Here is a 19356-nt window from a genome sequence, read left to right as displayed (position 1 = left end):
TCTATAAAATCCGCCTTTAATACGGTAGCTAAGCACGGTACTTAAGTGTCCATTTCGATTCGAACAGAAGTGTCATAATATGGTGTTTTAAAAGAAACCTCAAAGTAATGATTTTTGAAAAACTGACTAAAAATCAAAAGAAAAAATGCCTGTTTATGTAGTTCTAGGTTGAAAAATAGCGAGCGCGCCTGCCTTAGAATCGCTAGCGATCGCGGCTGACTTCTAATCGGGTCCTTTTTTCACCGGTGCCCGGGGTAAACTTTATACTAAACAGATTAGGTTCGTTCTCGGAACAGCTGGCTTCCTCCTATCCTGTCCTTCTCTCTTCGATTTCAGTACGATATGGAATTTCATGACATGACTTGGACTCGAACCACCAACCTCCAGATCCAAAGTCCAACGCGTTAACAACTGCACTACTGAGGTTGGTAAAATCTTACTATTAAAAGTAAAATTAAAACGCCCACTTACCTGGTGTTTTTTCTCATTATTATGAATAGTTAAATGTCTCTCGAGTCCAGTTTTCTGCGTGAAGCGTTTACCCCTTCATGTGAGTTTAATTACAGTTAGTTCTAAAATTGATAAAAGTAATAAAAAAAAGAGGCAAAACGACAAAATGTACCTCGAAGTTTGTATTTCTGGTAATTCTGGTATTTCAGACCTTATACAAGTGAAAAACTTTCAATACTTGAGTTTGAAAAGAAAGATCGCAAAAAGATGCTGTCTCATCGAAAGCTCGCGGAAAAGTCGATTAAAGAACTTGCACAGAAAAGCCTTCAAGAGTTTAATCAGAAAAAAGTCAAAAGTTGACCAAAATAGCTTTTATCTACATCGTGTAGTCTATCATGTCAACCATTCCAGGCAAAGTGTAGTGACTCTCTAAAACCAGAACCAATAAATAGCTTTTATCTACATCGTGTAGTCTATCATGTCAACCATTCCAGGCAAAGTGTAGTGACTCTCTAAAACCAGAACCAATAATCATCGAATCACCCATTCATCGATTGGATCTCTAGTTCTCTAGAAGACTGGTTGAACACAGAAGATAATCATGGAATCTCTGTTCACTGTAGAAGGTAAGGGTTAATGGTTGTAAAAAAAATCTATAAATCCAAGGAAGAAGAGCCACCCTATAATCAGAAAACACAAGCTGCTGTTGGATGTTTTATATTGGATCTGAGGCTTATTAAGATTATTCCATGATTGTTAGTTCTCTAGAAGACTGGTTGAACACAGAAGATAATCATGGAATCTCTGTTCACTGTAGAAGGTAAGGGTTAATGGTTGTAAAAAAAGTCTATAAATCCAAGGAAGAAGAGCCACCCTATAATCAGAAAACAAGCTGATGTTGGATGTTTTATATTGGATCTGAGGCTTATTAAGATTATTCCATGATTGTATCGACACCCAACAATATCTAGGAGTTAAGGCCACTACCACTTGTGAGTTTCAACCAATTTGTTTCTACATATCCTGTAAGCAGTGTAATTTAACTGATGGTGCTCTGATCCTACCACACATGACATGATTTTTTTTCTGAATGACAAGTGGTAATATCTAGGAGTTAAGGCCACTACCACTTGTGAGTTTCAACCAATTTGTTTCTACATATCCTGTAAGCAGTGTAATTTAACTGATGGTGTTCCTACCACACATGACATGATTTTTTTTCTGGATGACAAGTGGTATCAGTCCTTTAGACCAGCAATTTTCAACCGGGGGTATGAGAGAGACTCTCTCGGGGGGTACAAAAATAAATAAATAGGTAAATAACTAAAAAAAAAAATATGTTATAGTGAACAAAAGCAAATTTCAAATTTTGATGGCTCATCAGTGCAGTACAGTCCAGAAAAGTCCTGAATTTTGACTTCATCAACCTAGGTATGGGTACCTGTTACTCATTATGATGGTGGTGGGGGTACGTGAGATTAAATCCGGGTACCCAAGGGGTACACAGGTGAAAAAAGTTTGACAACCACTTCTTTAGACAATCAATCTTGTGTTGAATATTTGTAGAAAAATTCAACAAAATGATAGTACCTACTTAGTTACTTACCTTGTTCATGTCATTATCAAGGATAAAAATTATGTCATAAACAAAAAGTACATTAAAAAAAAAAAAAAAAAAAAAAAAAAAAAAAAAAAAATATGTAATAGTGAACAAAAGCAAATTTCAAATTTTGATGGCTCATCAGTGCAGTACAGTCCAGAAAAGTCCTGAATTTTGACTTTATCAACCTAGGTATGGGTACCCAGTACTCATTATGATGGTGGTGGGGGTATGTGAGATTAAATCTGGGTACCCAAAGGGTACACAGGTGAAAAAAGTTTGACAACCACTTCTTTAGACAATCCATCTTGTGTTGAATTTTTGTAGAAAATTTCAACTAAATGATAGTACCTACTTACCTTGTTCATGTCATTATCAAGGATAAAAATTATGTCATAAACAAAAAGTACATTGCACTATTCTTTTTGACTTATTTTCAGGTCTTATGGGAGGTAATCAACCAATGTTATTGACACATAAAATAGAATTATCCCAAGAAATGCAACCCCAAATGGGTCTTCTTGGAATGAAATGTTTGATATGTGATTATCAGTTACATCAAGAAGTCAGCTTTAATGTTTTCTCAACTGCATTACCCAAGTCTGGAGTTCTATTGAGTAATTCTTTGAATAAAGTTCTGAAAACTAACTACCAGTCATTTGATACACTGAGGAGCACAGTGCTATGTAATGTGTGAGTATTATACATACCTGTCTGTCCTACCAGCAAATCTTGCAAGTACTAGGTTTTATTTAATTGGAAAAAGCGCACCTGCCTTGAAAGCGTTAGGTATGCTGTTCGATTCCGCCCCGGGGCGAAATTTAATCCTTACAGATAAGATTCGTTCTCGGAACGGCCAGATGAGGTTTGTTCTTGGAATGGCTGGCTTTCTCCTATGCTGTCTTCATCTCTAATTTTGAAATAAATTCTCCATTCTTTAAGTTCTCGGAACGGCTGACTTTCTCCTATCCTGTCCTCCTCTCTTCAAGTGTGGACGATAAGACCTCCGTTGTTACAGCTCGCTTCATCAAACCTCTTGAAAAGAAATATTTTTCTTTAATGCTTACCGTTATATTCTTTAGATACTTCCTTGTTGACTCCCAACCGACTCGAGTTTCGCCTCCTTTGTAAGCTTTATCAAAAAAAGGAAACCCAGTAGATCTAAAGAGGTTAATATTGTCCTTTTGTAAATTTACTTTGTAGTATGTTTACCACAGTTTACTTAGTCAATAAAGCATGCTTTTATTTATCAAATCAATTGGTTCTAGAGCCAGCAGTGATAGCATGTTGAATAAATAGGGTGACCATAATTTTTTTGGCCCAAAGTGGGACGCAGTCGAAGGGGGAGGGGGGGGGGTGAGGTACAAACATATTTTATACCCACCTAGTTAGGTACCTATGTTACAACCTGCCTCTGCACTACACAGTCAATATACCTACATTTTATTTTCAAATATTTTGACACATAATATTGTACAATATTGGAATCGTAAAATGAATTTTTTCCTCAGCTCATTGCTCTCAATGATAATATTAGGTTCGGACCAGCTAAAGCGGGACAATATTGGGACTTTGGGCGAAAGCGGGACATTTTAGCGTCCCCAGAGGATTTCTCCGGACAGCGGGACCAGAGGCTCCAAAGCGGGACGTATGGTCAGCCTATGAATACACAATGTTGTTGTTGGTATCTAGGTGGGTGACCATCTAGACAGTTATCTGCTTCTGGCTTTTCTCAGTCCTCCTTGTACTGGGTGAAGCATTGAACTTCCCACGGAATGGTCATTCAGTCTAATTTTGTCTCTCTTCCAGACATCCAGTGAATTTTCAGAAGAAGAAAACTTTGATGGAGAGAAATACAATGATAATCCAGACCATGATAACCAAGAACACTTCATAGATTATTCTGACCCTGTTAAACCTGATCCTGATACGACGTCAGATTGTCCTACCGACAAACCTACAGGACCCAAGCGTAAATATACTAGTAAGTTTATCTAACAGGGTAACATGCTTGTCTGGATCGCGGGTTCGATTATTGCTTGGGGAAAATTTATTTTTCACACAAGGTTCTTAAAAAAAGTAAAAAGTTTTAAAAGCCCAAAAATGTGTTCATGTCCCTGTAGGTAGACAAATATTTAAGTGGACATTTGTAAAAAAATATACTAGTAAGTTTATCTAACAGGGTAACATGCTTGTCTGGATCGCGGGTTCGATTATTGCTTGGGGAAAATTTATTTTTCACAGGTTCATTAAAAAAAAAAGTTTTAAAAGCCCAAAAATGTGTTCATGTCCCTGTAGGTTGTAGGTAGACAAATATTTAAGGGGACATTTGTAAAAAGCTTTGCATAATACAAGTATTTTTCTTCAATTCTAATATCTACCTTTTTACATCTTCTAGGAAAGAAATACACATGTGACTATTGCACTCGTCTGTTCCGACGTCCCGGGGAAGTAAAGAACAGAAGATTGAGATTTTATCATTATTTGATGAACTTGTTATTTTGACATAATTTCCCAATCTATAAGATTTGTTGTTTTTAATAATTACTTAACCTTTTTCTTCTCCAGGTGAAAAGTGACTTATCAGAGTTAGAAGATGAAGACAGGGAGGTACCAAACAGTGAGGACAATTCAGACTATGTGGATTCTGCCGATATTAAAAATAATTACTTAACCTTTTTCTTCTCCAGGTGAAAAGTGACTTATCAGAGTTAGAAGACTATATGTTTACCTTAGCAGTCTAAACAAGGTCTCGTGTTTTTTTACGGGTTTAACAGCATAATACATAAGATTTACATCAAGACATAGGACACGATATTAAACCTGACCCTGACGATGTGCCTGATGATACCTATGATTCTAAAGGAGGATACAAGAGTAAGATTTTATCCATTTATATTATATACCTACCTAGTTATTTATTTTATATGCCTAGTTAAGCAAGGTCATTTATCCTATCAAATATATGAGACCTTGTTTGGACTGCTGGGTTAAAGGGACTTTTCAGTCCTATTCAGGCAGCATAAACAAGGTATATTCTATTTTTATTTAGTTCGATATTAAACCTGACCCTGACGATGTGCCTGATGATACCTATGATTCTAAAGGAGGATACAAGAGTAAGATTTTATCCATTTATATTTTATACCTACCTAGTTATTTATCTTATATGCCTAGTTAAGCAAGGTCTTTTATCCTATCAAATATATGAGACCTTGTTTAGACTGCTGGGTTAAAGGGACTTTTCAGGCCTATTCAGGCAGCATAAACAAGGCGTATTCTATTCTATTTATTTAGTTTATATACCTTATTTATACTGTTGACTGCTACCTAGTTATTTATCTTATATGCCTAGTTAAGCAAGGTCTTTTATCCTATCAAATATATGAGACCTTGTTTAGACTGCTGGGTTAAGGGGACTTTTCAGTCCTATTCAGGCAGCATAAACAAGGTATATTCTATTTTTATTTAGTTTATATACCTTATTTATACAGTCGAGTAAGATTATAGAGCACATCTGTGGTGTAGTGGTCAAGACACTTACCTGATAATCAGGAAGACGTAGGTTCAGTTCCAGCCAATGTATTGATTTTTTTTTAATGGTGTTTCACCTCCGTTTTGTCCGCAAGGTTATTTAAGAATTTGACTAAGTACAATTTGTTATTGTAGGCACATAAGGGATCAAGCAGATCTAACATAATAGTAGTAGTAGGAGTTAAGTAGTTTACTGCTGGGGTAAACAGACTGCCGAGGTACATAACACCACATTACAGTTGAGACTATAGAGCACATCTGTGGTGTAGTGGTCAAGACACTTACCTGGTAATCAGGAAGACGTAGGTTCAGTTCCAGCCAATGTATTGAAAAAGTAAGTACAATTTGTTATAGTAGGCACACAAGGGACCAGAAGACCTAACATAATAATAGTAGTAGGAGTTAAGTAGTTTACTGCTGGGGTAAACAGACTGCCGAGGTACATAACACCACATTACGGTTTGTTTCCGAAGTAAGCGTTGTGCTAACTAGCTGTTTCGTTTTTTCAGGAAAGAAATACAAATGTGCCCATTGTCCCCGAATGTTCCGTCGTCCTGGGGAAGTAAAGAATCATGTCCTTGTCGTTTCGTTTTTTCAGGAAAGAAATACAAATGTGCCCATTGTCCCCGAATGTTCCGTCGTCCTGGGGAAGTAAAAAATCATGTCCTTGTGAAACATCTGGGCAAGAATCCCAACCAATGTACATTCTGTGAGAAGAAGTTCAATAGTCGAAACGGACTCTATGTTCATTTGAAGAAAATCCATGATGTGGAGTATTCGGAAAGAAAAGGTAAGTTTTGAATTGGACTCTTATCTAAGGGGGGGACAAAATTTTGTTTTTTCGGAGAAAAAATATTTTTTTTTTTTTTTTTTTTTTTTTTTTTTTTTTTTTTCAAATAATTTCAGCATTCTTTTGAAGATGCTATTCTTTTACAAAAGTGGTACCTACTTATCTTTATCCTATTTTACTGAAACTTGGCACAGGTATTCAACTTACAAAGGCAAATTTCTCATTAGATTGGGGATCCTTTGGATGTTTTCTTTACCCTATGGAGCCACCTACCTTGGAGATTTTTTTCCCCCTCCTTTTTTTCCTCGACATAAATCCACAACGGTTTATCTAATTTTGATGAAATGTTTTTTTTTTTTTTTAAGAGGTTTGACAGAGGGAACTGTAACTGCTATGGTCTTATCGTCCCGAAATCGAAGAGAGAAGAGAAGTTCAATAGTCGAAACGGACTCTATGTTCATTTGAAGAAAATCCATGATGTGGAGTATTCGGAAAGAAAAGGTAAGTTTTGAATTGGACTCTTATCTACCAACCTCCAGATCCGAGGTCCAATGGTGTTACAACTGCACCACTAAGTCAGCTCCCATGGCGTAGTGGTCACTGCGCTCGCCTTGCACGCGGGAGACCCGGGTTCGACTCCCGTCGGGGTAAAAAAATTGTAAATAAAAAAAAAAGATGAGTGTTTCACCGCCATTTTTATTTTGTTGTACCTAATGAAACAACTGCTACATTAGACGCATGTGGTCTATGTCGTAGCATGCCCATCCCGTAGTATGTCGGATGGAAATACTATGAGACCAGAAAATAACCCATTGAAATTTTTGCCAATGATATTGAGTGATTTTTTTTTTTTTAATTTAGAATAGAACCATAAAAAGCCAAGATTTCCTATTTCCACCCCTCCTGCCCGGCACACTCCACCCAACTTGACACCTCATCATCATGGACTAACCCCATAGCAGCAGCCACCTTCCTGGATCTGGAAGATGAGTGACTGAACGTCATTGACGTTAACAACAATATTTCCACCCCCCAAAAAACCTTTTAAATGTAAAATATTCTATTCTTCAGCCTTTACATCTGGTATGGACCGTATGCTGGACTCAGAGGACGTGACCAATTCAGTCCTCACTTTGGGTACTTCAGCTGAGGACGATGGTACAGAAGAGTCTGATCAGGATGAAGGCAGTGAGAACAGTTTGGATTTCGAGTGGACTGAAGAGTCAGGTAAGCAACACACTTTTTTCCATCATAAAAAAATCTAAGTCCTTAAGTTTTTTTTTTTTTTAGAGGTTTAGTAGGAAGAACTGTAACAGCAAAGGTCTTATCGTCCCGAAAGAGAAGAGAGAAAAAAGACAGGATAGGAGAAAGCCAGTCGTTCCGAGAACGAACCTTATCTGTTTAGGAGATAGTTTGCCCTGGGCGAGAATAGAACTCACGACCTAGCGTTTAATTCTCCAATTGTTGGGTGGTACGGGTCAAGTTACAAATCCAGGAGATTGTGATTCCCAGCAACGTGAGTTTAGACCCAGGTACTAGAACATCACAACTCTTGCTCGATTTATACCCGGACAATTTCTCACCCAACAACGGCTCAAGATAGGTGGAGTAATTCTCCAATTGTTGGGTGGTACGGGTCAAGTTACAAATCCAGGAGATTGTGATTCCCAGCAACGTGAGTTTAGACCCAGGTACTAGGACATCACAACTCTTGCTACATTTATACCCGGACAATATCTCACCCAACAACGGCTCAAGATAGGTGGAGAAACCAACAGTTGTTTCAGGGCTTCAAAAGATTGATTTTGAGCTTCGGTCCATTCCCATTTCTGCTGCTTTCTCAAAAGTTTTTAGGTGGAGAAACCAACAGTTGTTTCAGGGCTTCAAAAGATTGATTTTGAGCTTCGGCCCATTCCCATTTCTGCTACTTTCTCAAAAGTTTCGTAAGGGATCCAGTAGTCTCCGCGAAATCAGGGATGAAACGGCGGTACCAACTGCACATTCCGAGAAAACGTCTCAACTCCTTCAAATTACGAGGTGCGGGGTAATCCATAACTGGTTTCAGTTTGCCGGGGTCAATTTTCAACCCCGTCTCTGTAAGGAAACTCGGAATATGAATATTTTTCCATCATACTGACAAACCAGATGTATGAGCACTGCTCATCATTCAGCGCTTGACCGCGGACCAGCGCTAGCTGGACGGAAATGAGACGGAAGAATCCAATGCTCTTCAGTCCCCCCATCCGCCAGTTCCTGGCTAGGCGGAAGCACCAAGACTCGTATCTTGATTTGACAATGTCATCCAGTCCACCAGGCGAAGTGAATGTGACCTGTTTTACAAGGGCTGCTAACTGTTCAGCAGAAACACCTGCTACAATGACCTGTGATAGGTTCGAAAGATTTACGTCCGCCAATTCCACCATTGGAGAGACGAAGCTCGCCGAGTATGCTACGTGGAGTGAATTGAGATCTGGCAGCACATCCAAGAAAATAGGTAACCGCCGTGGTGACGCGACAGTCAACCAATTCACATAAGCACTGCCACTTCTCATCTCCGCGCCGTGCATTGGGGAGAGTTTCTTCCGGAGCATAAACTCCCTAATCCATTCGAGGTGTGGTTCGATAGCTACATTGAACATCCTATCCTGCATGACAGCATGGCAGTCACGTCTGGTAGGGTGCATCACTATCGTCACTTCCTTATACCTCACGTTTTCGGCAACGGGGGTCCTTGCCTGATGCAACATTGAGAGGAGACGTGGCAACGTATCCATCTTGCTGTGCGTCAGATCGGTTCCAAAGCCCATCGTGTCTAGTGAGGTCATGCTGACGTGGTCGATCACGTCCTCGTCGTCGAGATGGTACATGCAGTACATCTCAACGGGGGTCCTTGCCTGATGCAACATTGAGAGGAGACGTGGCAACGTATGCATCTTGCTGTGCGTCAGATCGGTTCCAAAGCCCATCGCGTCTAGTGAGGTCATGCTGACGTGGTCGATCACGTCCTCGTCGTCGAGATGGTACATGCAGTACATCTCGTCCACCTCGCGTAGCGTCAATCGCATCAACTTCACCAGCCACTCTTCGTAGCTAGAGAAGCTCTCGATTTCACGTTGCGAGTATTTAAACAGCGAATACCTCCCAAACGGGTCGTGGAGGTACTCAAGCTGCTTCTCTACTTTGTTGACTGTTCTGGGCATCTGGTTTTTATTCACCGTCAGGGATACCCCTGCGTATCCCAGATCGCCCACTATAGTCTGATTGGTCTGAAGTGAAACAGAGAGCATATTGATCAGGTCTCCGATGCTAAGGCCTTCAACTTGACGCGTTGTATCCCAGATCGCCCACTATAGTCTGATTGGTCTGAAGTGAAACAGAGAGCATATTGATCAGGTCTCCGATGCTAAGGCCTTCAACCCACTATAGTCTGATTGGTCTGAAGTGAAACAGAGAGCATATTGATCAGGTCTCCGATGCTAAGGCCTTCAACTTGACGCGTTGTCACGTTCGTCCCACTCACCGGATCATCTGAAATCGGTTTGCTCTCGATTTCGACTTCGCGGACGGGACTCTCGGTCACCACTGCTGGTACGACCGGGTTCGTCTGCTGAACATTTGCCATCTTAATCCGATCTTACAGAAATGACCTGTAGTCAGAGGAAAATGGTACAAATGATTTTTCACAATGATTTTTCAAAAAGTATGCAATGGGATACTTCCACGAACCATTGATGCAATTCAGTAAAAATACTAGTGCCTCTTTGTCATGAGGTACACTGTCATTATCATAATCAACACCAAAGTTAACTATCCATTGTAGTGCTACTGATTTCTTTCAAGTTGTTTAATGTATTCGCGGATTTCTCGAATTAGTACTAGTGCCTCTTTGTCATGAGGTACACTGTCATCATCATAATCAACACCAAAGTTAACATATCCAACATGCTTGGTTCCGTCCCATTCACCATCCTGTTTAAGTTTAATTGACATTCTGTCAACCATCAGGGATTAAGAGGTTTGAATGATAGGAACCACTGGATGTAGATGCAATGCAGGACTAGTGCCTCTTTGTCATGAGGTACACTGTCATCATCATAATCAACACCAAAGTTAACATATCCAACATGCTTGGTTCCGTCCCATTAATGATAGGTACCACTGGATGTAAATGCTATACAGTTGTAATGTCCCGAGAAAGAACTTGAGCCGTGGTGTGTGGTTCCGTCCCATTCACCATCCTGTTTAAGTTTAATTGACATTCTGTCAACCATCAGGGATTAAGAGGTTTGAATGATAGGAACCACTAGATGTAGATGAAATGCAGTTGTAATGTCCCGAGAAAGAACTTGAGCCGTGGTGTGCAGTTTTATACCACATAGCAAGTGTCTTACTATGTGGCAAACATATCTATCGAATTGCTGTCGGACATATTCATAAGCTCGAAGAGAAATGTAGTGCAGAGAGAGAGCAAATGATCTCAACTTCTCATCATACTTTTTCTTGCAAACGTTTTCCTCGAACTTTCTGAATCTGACGTTTCACAAGAACCTCTTTCTGCAAGGGATTTGGAAGAAATGTAGTGCAGAGAGAGAGCAAATGATCTCAACTTCTCATCATACTTTTTCTTGCAAACGTTTTCCTCGAGCTTTCTGAATCTGAAAGGAAATCCCTTGCAGAAAGGAAATCCCTTATTCTCCGACAAGGCATTTTTCCCTCAACTCACTCATTACATTTTTCATTTTTGCCACCCTCTTCTTGGCCCTTATGCTTCTTTGCCTGTACTTTTGTAGTCTTAGTTCTTTATTGAAAAGAATTTCTCCTTGGTTCTTGATTATTTTGTATTGCCTGTACTTTTGTAGTCTTAGTTCTTTATTGAAAAGAATTTTTCCTTGTTTCTTGATTATTTTGTCCTGGGCTGCGATTTTGTCTGGTCGGTGTGTAAATTTCTGGCTGTCCTTTGAGCGGCTGTCCTTTGAGTAGCAGCCTGGTTTTTGTTAGTGACTCTGAGATGGAGAGCGGCTGTCCTTTGAGTAGCAGCCTGGTTTTTGTGTTACTCCGAGATGGAGAGCGGCTGTCCTTTGAGTAGCAGCCTGGTTTTTGTGTTACTCCGAGATGGAAGGTTTGAAGTTTGGACCTAATTTACTCATTTCCCCTTCATTTTCATAAGTGGAAGGTCCTCATCGATTTTTCTGTGATAAGTCACCTAAGAAGCGCTGAATAATGTAAACAATGGTAGGTAAAAATTTCAGAACAAAGTGAAGATTTGTGATTGAAATTCGACCAAAATTCAAATTCTTGAACAATTGAAGGTGTTCTTTTACAGAGTTCGTGACTTACGGTTACAGAACATTTGTCGCACTACTTGAAAATTGCAATTTTAGCTCAAAATGTGGAAGCGCTGAATAATGTAAACAATGGTAGGTAAAAATTTCAGAACAAAGTGAAGATTTGTGATTGAAATTCGACCAAAATTCAAATTCCTGAACAATTGAAGGTGTTCTTTTACAGAGTTCGTGACTTACGGTTACAGAACATTTGTCGCACTACTTGAAAATTGTAATTTTAGCTCAAAATTAACTTTATTTAATAAAAAACTCACAAATTATTCACGACTGAAAACAAAACACAACCACTTCCAAGCAGCGTTTCTCAACTTGAGTAGCAGCCTGGTTTTTGTTAGTGACTCTGAGATGGAGAGCGGCTGTCCTTCGAGTAGCAGCCTGGTTTTTGTGTTACTCCGAGATGGAGAGCGGCTGTCCTTTGAGTAGCTTCAGCTATGATTTGAGTTCCAGGCTCAATTTTGTCCAGATCACTTTCTTTTAAAATGAGTGAATCCGTTGCTCTGCCTCCAAAGCCAGAAGAGACACCGAGATGGAGAGCGGCTGTCCTTTGAGTAGCTTCAGCTATGATTTGAGTTCCAGGCTCAATTTTGTCCAGATCACTTTCTTTTAAAACGAGTGAATCCGTTGCTCTGCCTCCAAAGCCAGAAGAGACAACCAAAGTTCCATCTGGCAAGTACTTTTTTTTTTACAAAATTACCCCGGCACCACCGAAGCATTACTTCAGGGTAATTTGCTTCTTCTATACAAAGTTCCATCTCAAGTACTTTTTTTTTTACAAAATTACCCCGGCACCACCGAAGCATTACTTCAGGGTAATTTGCTTCTTCTATACAAAATTGAATCCAGAAATGTGGGACGTTTTTGATTTGATTATACTCAACATATCCATCATCCCAATTGATTTTATGAACGGTTCTTGTTTCAAATTGAGCTTCTCATCTCCTAATTGTTTTTATGAACGGTTCTTGTTACGAATTGAGCTTCTCTTTTCCTAATTGATTTTATGAACGGTTCTTGTTATTAAATTCAAATTACTTTTAAGGACGTTTTTGATTTGATTATACTCAACATATCCATCATCCCAATTGATTTTATGAACGGTTCTTGTTACAAATTGAGCTTCTCTTTTCCTAATTGATTTTATGAACGGTTCTTGTTACAAATTGAGCTTCTCATCTCCCAATTGTTTTTATGAACGGTTCTTGTTATAAATTGAGCTTCTATTCTCCCAATTGATTTTATGAATGGTTCTTTTATCAGGGCTAAAAGGTGGTTTACAGAATCTATTGACTAGTTCTTGTTACAAATTGAGCTTCTCATCTCCCAATTGTTTTTATGAACGGTTCTTGTTACAAATTGAGCTTCTCATATCCCAATTGTTTTTATGAACGGTTCTTGTTATAAATTGAGCTTCTATTCTCCCAATTGATATTATGAATGGTTCTTTTATCAGGGCTGAAAGGTGGTTTACAGAATCTATTGACTTATACGGACCCGAGAGCTTTGATACCCTTTTCCTTCAAATATTGGAAAAGGTGGTAGGTTGAGAAGAAGTTGTCAAAGAACAATGAACAGTGTTGTTGAGGTACTGTCTCTGCTAGTTGCATCACTACACCAGCTCCTAGTCCAAACTGTCTGAAGTGGGGTTGTATTTCAGTACTTTGCCCTTGGTAGATAATGAAATCATACAGAAGTCCACTCTGTCCACACAACGCAAAGATTTGGGTTGTATTTCAGTACTTTGCCCTTGGTAGATAATGAAATCATACAGAAGTCCACTCTGTCCACACAACGCAAAGATTTTAACCCCCACTTGGTTTGTTGCAAATATACTGTTTCACATTCAACTGTCCTTTGTATGGTACCATTTGCTCATCAACAGATAGCATTTCTTCAATCTCCAGCTCCAGTTCTTATTAAATGAGGTCTCCAAATTCGCCCCGGGCGGGAATCGAACCCGCGGCCTAGCGCTTACAAGGCAGACGCACTACCAACTAAGCTAACTAGGCTGGCGAGATTTTGATGAAATGTTCAACACCTAAAGATTATCAATACCAACTAAGCTAACTAGGCTGGCGAGATTTTGATGAAATGTTCAACACCTAAAGATTATCAATTTGGCCATTAATTTTTGGATTTGAGCAGACCATTTCGGAGTGAGTTGCACAGTAAAGAGTAAACTTTCAAAGTGCTTTAAAGGGGAGAAAAAAAAGTAAACTGAATGAATATTATCTCTTCTCTATTCCACAGAACTGGTATCTAACATACCTCTTGACGAGGATGTTACGGATGCAGCACTCCTGGTGGACAAAGCGCTAACTATAAAGCCTAAGGAGAGTGAGGAGTCTAGTCAAAGTGAGGACGAAGGAATGGAAGAGGGAGGTCGGGACAGTTCAGGCTCCGAATGGACTGAAGAGACTGGTAATGAATTATTTATTTATTTAATACACATTTAGCAATTACTTATCAGCCATTAGTGGATTTAAAGAAATAAGGTTTACATGTGTTTCAGGAAGTTATTCCGTTTCAGGAATCTCATCAGGGTGGAAATAGAATCGGGGTTGTCGGATAGGATATTGGAAAGGGAGTTGCCGAGAAACGAAGGAGGTCTAAATCTTAGTTTGTTGCAGTGTAGTAGGAGATGTTCTACTGTTACGGGCTTCAGGAATCTCATCAGGGTGGAAATAGAATCGGGGTTGTCGGATAGGATATTGGAAAGGGAGTTGCCGAGAAACGAAGGAGGTCTAATATCTTAGTTTGTTGCAGTGTAGTAGGAGATGTTCTACTGTTACGGGCTCATGACAGGTATCACATCCTGGTCTTTCCTCTCTTTTAAAAAGATGTGAATGAGTGATCTTAGTGTGGCCAATTCTCATTCTCATAAGGCACACTTCATCCAACCGTGCCTTTTGAGATGAGGTTTTCCATGGGGTGATCGAGCTTTTTATTCTTCTGAGTTTGTTTTCATTGGGGTTTATACTGGTCCATACGGTATTCCATTTCTGGTAAAAGTGTTTCTTTATTATTGATGGTAATGAATTCATTGTTGAACGAACTGAAAGTTTCGTTTATTTAGCTATGAAATTGAGCTCGAAGTTTCGGTGATTTTGCAGTAAAAGTGATCTCAAAAAAGTTTCAGTGATTTTGCAATCGAGTTTGTAATGTGCGCGATAACTTTCGAACTCCAATTTTCATTATTTGGCAAACATGAGGCATAAGTACTGTCTCTTCTCGTCCATCTGATGAGGGACATACTACGGGGTGGGTATGCTACGACACAGACCACAAGAGTCCAATGTAGTTGTTTCACTGCTACAAAATAAAAAAGGCCGTGAAACACATCCGAGAACAGAAAAAAGTCAAAACCTCCTACTCCTAAAGCATAGGCATCATTTTTGCTCCCTCTTTTGAAAGGATGAAAAGATCCTTTTCATTTCCTTCTATTCACGCACTATTCCAGAATCGCGAAAGAGGAAACGTTCTGCCTCCACCTCCAAAGACAACAAAGGCTGTCGAAAAGAAAAGGAAAACCTCGGTTCTCGCAGCAACAATCCGTCGAGGAAAGTGGTGACGGTCAAATATCTGAGTGAAGATGGGATAGGAGAGGAGAAGTACGTGTTGAAGGAGGATGAGGGTAAGCATTTTACAAGAGGAATTAGATGGGCGGATCCACTTCGAAGGACCAATAGATGAAACGCTCTACGGCTTGAAGGACCAACTTATACTTATCTTGCTTAGCTTAGGAAAATGAAAAGAACTTGGGTATGTATGGGAAAAAAACTTAGGAAACTTAGTACTTTATTTGTCAAAACTTGGAAAACAGAGAGAGCTTTTCTTGCATGTTGGTTGTGTGGCTTCAGAGCAATTAATTTGGCCACAATTTGGCTATTGACTTCGGACACATGACAAGTCGTTGACAGACGACTTGTAAGAGCGGCGCAATCAGGAATCATGGTTGGTCCACTTGTCAAAGGTCCAAGTTTCCATTCTCAGAGTAAAAAAGCCTAGGTCGCGGGGTTTGATTCCCACCCGGGGCGTATTCTTATCCTGAACGGATAATGTTCGTTCTCGAAACGGCTGGCTTCGGCTGGCTTCTTTTATTTCGGGACGACGAGACCTTAGCAATTACAGTTCCCTCTATAAAACCTCTTAAATAATAATAATAAAAAAGAAACCATTATTATTACTTTTTTTTACAGGTGATGGTGTTGGTGACAAAGTAGAACAGGGACAAGAGGGAGAGACAAGAAAGACTGGTGGAGAAGGAGAGAAACGTAAAGATCGAAGGAAAAGAGTTCGACCTTCGCGAGTAGGTAAGTGTTTCAGTATGTTACAGTAAAACCTCCAACTTCAAATACATCGTAATGTGTTTTCATTTTTTTTTTTCTTTTTTTAGCCAGCTTATTTAATTGGAAAAAGCGCACCTGCCTTGAAAGCGTTAGGTATGCTGTTCGATTCCGCCCCGGGGCGAAATTTAATCCTTACAGATAAGATTCGTTCTCGGAACGGCTGACTTTCTCCTATCCTGTCCTCCTCTCTTCAAGTGTGGACGATAAGACCTCCGTTGTTACAGCTCGCTTCATCAAACCTCTTGAAAAGAAATATTTTTCTTTAATGCTTACCGTTATATTCTTTAGATACTTCCTTGTTGACTCCCAACCGACTCGAGTTTCGCCTCCTTTGTAAGCTTTATCAAAGAAACTGACTACTGTCTTTTTTTCTTTCTCCCAGGTGAGCGTGCGTGCATGCCTCTGATACATGAGTGTCCAACATGCGGCAAGAAATGGCGCACGGTATCAGAATTGAACGCGCACATACAGACACACTCTGATCTGAGACCTTTCGTGTGTGAGATTTGTGGTCAGGGATATAAGATGAAGAAAGCACTACTCGTTCATGTGGGAATGCATAGTGGAATTCATCCATTCACTTGTCATTTCTGTAATAAGAGTTTCACGCAGAAAATCGGACTGGTTAAGCACTTGAATATCCACAATGGAACGAAGAAGTATCAGGTGCGTGGACCTTTTTTCCTTCTAGTAAGACGATTCTGTTGTAAAACGAAAACCAACAAATTTATCCTGAACGGACAATATTCGTTCTCGGAGCAGCTGGCTTTCTCCCACCCCGTCTTCCTTCTCTCTTCGATTCCGGGACGATAAGACCTTAGTTACAGTTCCTTCTATCAAACCTCTTTAAAAAAGTCTATTAAATTTATTCTATTCCTTGCTTAATACAGAATAAAATAATTTATTCTGTACCAAATACATAAGACCTTCTTTAGACTGCGGGAGTAAAGGGACTTTTCAGTCTCATTTCGGCAGTATAAACAGGGTATATTCTATTCTATTTTCCAGTGTCATCTATGCGGCAAAGGCTTCATTCACCACACGTCCTACAAGTTCCACCAACTGGTTCACTCCGGTGAGCGGAACGTCAAATGTGATATATGCGGCCTAGCGCTCACCACTAAATCTCACCTCAACCGTCACATGTTGGTGCATACGGGGGATCGGCCCCACGAATGCAGCGTGTGTGGCAAACGGTTTGCCAAGAAGTGGAACGCGCAAGTTCACAAGAAGAAGGTGCACGGTCTTGACGTTCCAGGGACGACTCATCGGGTGATGCCAGTGCCCCCTATTGGCGGTGGAGAGAAGGAGGAGGATGTGGCTGTGATGATAAAGCAGAGATTGATGCAGAAGTAAGTAGTTAAAAAATTGTTGGCACACTATAATAAATATTAATAAAAAAAAAGTCGTTAAAAAAGAATTAACCTCTTAAAAAAAAAAAAAAAAAAAAATTATTAAAAAGCGTCTGCCTTGTAAGCGCTAGGCCGCGGGTTCGATTCCCACCCGGGGCGGATTTTATCCTGATGGGATAATGTTCGTTCTCGGAACGGCTGGCTTTTTCCTATCCTGTCTTCCTTCTCTCTTCGATTTCGGGACAATAAGACCTAAGCAGTAACGGTTCCCCCAATCAAATCTCTCTTGAAAAAAAAAAAGGTTTTATCTTATGTTAACTACATAATTATGAGGACAGGAAAATCAGTATTTTATTCTTTTATTTAATTAAAGATTCTGCTCTATCTATTTCATTATATTGTATTCTATTCCATTTTATTTTATTCTATACTATTCTGTTTTATTTCATTATACCTATTCTATTTTATTCTATTGTGTTTCATTCTATTCTATGTTCTCTAGGTTTGCTGAAAAATACAATCTGAATGCTCACAACAAAATCCACCAAACTCCCGGCTCTGCGGAAGCGAAGGAGGGAACAACGCCTAGGAAACGTTCCCGATCTCAACAGAAGTAAGCACAATGCTCTATCGAAAATAATTTAGAAAGTATTTGAAAAATTTGGATCGAATCACTTTTTCGAAATCAAATTTTTAAAATTCCGTTTTAGGGCCACCTGATCTCTTGAAAAAAAAAAAGGTTTTATCTTATGTTAACTACATAATTATGAGGACAGGAAAATCAGTATTTTATTCTTTTATTTAATTACTTTCTAATTTCTTGAGAGTCTTTTTCAGGTGTCAAATGTGCAGTTTTAAGTCAAGTCGGAAGGAATCGCTTCAAGAACATTGGGAGAGGGAACACAACAGATTTCTCAACACTTACACCGGAGAATATGAGGAGTATGCTATGTGAAATCCGACACTGCTTCCTATGTCTTACAGTGACGTAGGTAAATGGGGGAGATGAATTCTCAAATAAATTAGGGTTCGATTCCCACCCGGACGGAGTTTATCCAACACAGATAAGGTTCGTTCTCGGAACGGCTGGTTTTCTCCTATGTATGTAGTTCTTCAAATTAAATTTATCCCAAGGGCAAGGAAAATCTAGACCAGGGTTGTCCAACCTTAGGGCACCCGAGGGCCGGCCGCAAGAGACCAAGGTAGAGAGTTGGCGGGCCGCAAAAACTCAACTCACGGGGGGGATGGCCTGGTGTAATGTAATATTAATATTAGTACCTAGAATTAGAAACTAACTATGAAATTTACAAGGTACACTGGGATAATTTTTATAAATTTGAAAATTTTCATGCATTAATTATTTTATATATATTTACTATTATTTCTCAATTTTTATAAATTTGAAAATTTTCATGCATTAATTATTTTATATATATTTACTATTATTTCTCATTTTTTTCGTTCATTTTTTTTTAGGCGGGCCTTCGCGGGCCGCAAAAATGAGCTCGCGGGCCGCGGGTTGGACAAGCCTGATCTAGACCCTTGACAAATGGTGTGTGCCTGAAGGCATGTGATGTGTTCCAATCCACTCGACCCCTTCTTCTCTCTTTGATTTGGGGACGATAAGACCTCTGTTTTTACAGTTCCAGAGACTTTTTTCTCTTATTTTTTTCATGTAGATATATTTTTTTTTCTTTGTATACTACCTTCCTGTTTTTGTATTACGTAATGCATTCTAGACTTTTTTTTTTATTTTACACAATTATTATTGTAAATAAAATTATAGACACCTAGGTATATCTTCTATTATTATATCATTCACTTGTCTATGTATCTGTATAACTCAATATTCGTCAGCTCCCATGGCGTAGTGGTCACTGCGCTCGCCTTGCACGCGGGAGACCCGGTTTCGATTCCCGGCGGGGTCAAGAAATTTGTA

General features: G+C 39.4%; 1 protein-coding gene and 2 long non-coding RNA genes across 3 annotated transcripts in view; all 3 read left to right on the top strand.

Annotated features, from left to right (window-relative positions):
* Nucleotides 1–3192: 3192 nt before the first annotated feature.
* LOC108253605 lies at nucleotides 3193–4514 on the top strand. Its single transcript, XR_001809781.2, has 3 exons — nucleotides 3193–3219; nucleotides 3860–4034; nucleotides 4449–4514. It is a non-coding gene; the product is annotated as an uncharacterized LOC108253605 (long non-coding RNA).
* Nucleotides 4515–7831: 3317 nt separating this feature from the next.
* Nucleotides 7832–8685, top strand: LOC113471317. Its single transcript, XR_003394062.1, has 2 exons — nucleotides 7832–7977; nucleotides 8229–8685. It is a non-coding gene; the product is annotated as an uncharacterized LOC113471317 (long non-coding RNA).
* Nucleotides 8686–11486: 2801 nt separating this feature from the next.
* LOC103518650 (GDNF-inducible zinc finger protein 1-like) overlaps nucleotides 11487–19356 on the top strand; it is a 17139-nt gene continuing 9269 nt past the window's right edge. The window contains exons 1-7 of the mRNA XM_026830389.1: nucleotides 11487–11493; nucleotides 13967–14137; nucleotides 15177–15350; nucleotides 15916–16029; nucleotides 16448–16731; nucleotides 17074–17417; nucleotides 18255–18369. Of these exons, the coding sequence (XP_026686190.1) occupies nucleotides 11487–11493; nucleotides 13967–14137; nucleotides 15177–15350; nucleotides 15916–16029; nucleotides 16448–16731; nucleotides 17074–17417; nucleotides 18255–18369 (1209 nt within the window). The remainder of the gene's footprint in view (nucleotides 11494–13966; nucleotides 14138–15176; nucleotides 15351–15915; nucleotides 16030–16447; nucleotides 16732–17073; nucleotides 17418–18254; nucleotides 18370–19356) is intronic.

Source organism: Diaphorina citri, unplaced genomic scaffold (assembly GCF_000475195.1).
Source record: "Diaphorina citri unplaced genomic scaffold, Diaci psyllid genome assembly version 1.1 scaffold2287, whole genome shotgun sequence".
NCBI classification, from domain to species: domain Eukaryota; kingdom Metazoa; phylum Arthropoda; class Insecta; order Hemiptera; family Psyllidae; genus Diaphorina; species Diaphorina citri.
This window is presented reverse-complemented; position numbering and strand designations above follow the sequence as displayed.